The sequence below is a fragment of the Rattus rattus genome, chromosome 5 (genome assembly GCF_011064425.1).
Source record: "Rattus rattus isolate New Zealand chromosome 5, Rrattus_CSIRO_v1, whole genome shotgun sequence".
Lineage (NCBI taxonomy): Eukaryota > Metazoa > Chordata > Mammalia > Rodentia > Muridae > Rattus > Rattus rattus.
Genome location: NC_046158.1, coordinates 78,544,318 through 78,546,665, shown reverse-complemented (window position 1 = coordinate 78,546,665; position 2,348 = coordinate 78,544,318). Strand labels below are relative to the sequence as shown.

The 2,348-nt window shown below is 40.1% G+C and overlaps 1 gene segment (V, D, J or C); it reads right to left on the bottom strand.

Annotated features, from left to right (window-relative positions):
* Positions 1-1,526: 1,526 nt before the first annotated feature.
* On the bottom strand, positions 1,527-2,091 carry LOC116900908. The segment is given in 2 exon segments: positions 1,527-1,912; positions 2,022-2,091. Coding segments are annotated over 2 exon segments (435 nt in total).
* Between the last annotated feature and the right edge of the window lie 257 nt (positions 2,092-2,348).

Below are 2,348 nucleotides of genomic sequence, written 5' to 3'. Positions count from 1 at the left end.
TGTGGCCTATATATATACAGCCACCCAATTAGACAAGATCGATGAAGCAAAGAAGTGCAGAAGTGTAGATCGCTCCTGAGAGACACAGCCAGAATACAGCAAATACAGAGGCGAATGCCAGCAGCAAACCACTGAACTGAGAATAGGACCCCCGTTGAAGGAATCAGAGAAAGAACTGGAAGAACTTGAAGGGGCTCGAGACCCCATATGTACAACAATGCCAAGCATCCAGAGCTTCCAGGGACTAAGCCACTACTTAAAGACTATACATGGACTGACCCTGGACTCTGACCTCATAGGTAGCAATGAATATCCTAGTAAGAGCACCAGTGGAAGGGGAAGCCCTGGGTCCTGCTAAGACTGAACCCCAGTGAATTAGACTGTTGGGGTGAGGGTGGTAATGGGGGAGGGGTGGGGAGGGGAACACCCCCATAAGGAAGGGGAGGGGGGGGGATGTTGCTGAAACCGGAAAGGGAATAACACTCGAAATGTATATAAGAAATATTCAAGTTAATAAAAAAAAAAAAAGAAAGGAAGGAAGAAAAAAAAAACTAAATCGAAATTCATTCAATTGAAAATTTTCTGAAAAGCAAAGAACACTATCAGTAGGACAAAACAGCAATCTACAGGTTGGGAAAGGATATTCACCAACCTGACATCCAACACAGAATGTCCAAAAAATATAAAGAACTAAAGATATTGACACCAATAAACCAAATTACCCAATTTAAATCTTGGGCACAGAGCTAAAAAGAATTCTCAACAGAGGAATCCTGAATAGTTGAAAAGCATTTAATGAAATGGTCAGAGTTCTTAGTCATCAAGGAAATGCAAATGAAAGTAACCCTGATATTTCATCTTGCACTCGCCAGAATGGCTAAGATCAAAAACTTAAGTGACAGTTTATGTAGGTTAGGATGTGAAGCCACAGGAGTACTCCATTACTACACGTGTTTATTTATAGCTTTAAAAAAAGAATTGGTGCTAAAATAAAAAATTACAGGTAAAATTATTTTACCAAACACATAAACATTTCTAATGGATTTACTTAAATGGAAGGGCAGTTATTAATTGTAAAATATGCAGCAGTCTTATATTATAGAAGACTAATAAGGTTTTAAAATCCACTAGTCCCTTCAAACGGGTGCTTGGATAGAGTAAAATTTACATAAAGACAAGAATTCAAAAAGGACACTAAAAGCATCAAATCCTAATACTGATGTTTGTAAATAGGTCTTGAGACCACATACACTTCAAATCTTTGACGTGCAACTAAGATCCGATTTCAAAATGAACAATAGAGTTTTGTCTGTCTTAAGCTTCAACATTGCATACCTCTACTTTGTATCTCCCTGAGAATATCACTTAGATTCCTCAGGTAAAATGACGGCAAGAGTTCATGAAGTCTACAGAGATTAAGTAATGTTTGTACTGCTGAAGCATACAGAGTACAGAGGAACCTCATGGGACTCTCATGCCCAAACCATGCAAACTCTTCAAAGTCTGACTACATCTGAGACATTATGTCAGTAGTGGAACCAAAAGAACAGCTGTGAAAACCCACACTCACACATCTGCATCTCTGGGTGGTTTATGTTATGGTTTGTATCACCGTGGGGCAAACTATTATGCTGCAAGCAGAAATATGTGGCAAAATCTTCAGGCTGCAGGCTGCTGATGGTGAGTGTGTAATCTGTACCAGATCAACTGCCACTGAACCTTGATGGGATGCCTGTCTGCAAACTGTTTGCATTATATATCAAGCGTTTGGGAGCTTCTCCAAGCTTTTGCTGATACCAGTCTAAGTACTTGTTAATATTCTGACTTGCTTTGCAGTTGAGAGTGACTCTGTCTCCCACAGATGCTGACAGGAGTGAAGGAGACTGGGTCATCTGGATGTCACATCTCATGGCTGATATTGGAAATACACATCAAACACATACTGTTAATAACATGAAAAACATAACTTTTCAAAGTACCAGGTACACTTCTGAAAGTGTTTTTGATATTGTCCATCTTACCTGGGACCCAAAGCAGCAGCAGCCCTAAGAGTTGAAGTGCAGCCATCATGACTGGCCTGTGTCCTGTCTGGGACTGAATACCAAAGCATGCAGATTGTCTAATAAGAAGACCTACTTAAGTGGACTGTGTTCCTCAGATATGCAAATCATGTGGTGTGGCACAGCTGCATGGCTGACTTGCCTCTGTAATTTAATAAAGACATGATGTCTCTGCCATACTCAGAAGGAAAGTTGGGATGCATAGATTTTTCTGACAGGAAATGTGATTATTTCTCTTGAGAAAGAGAAGAACAGTGTCAGCCCAGGCTCCTGTAAAGAGTGTATTTT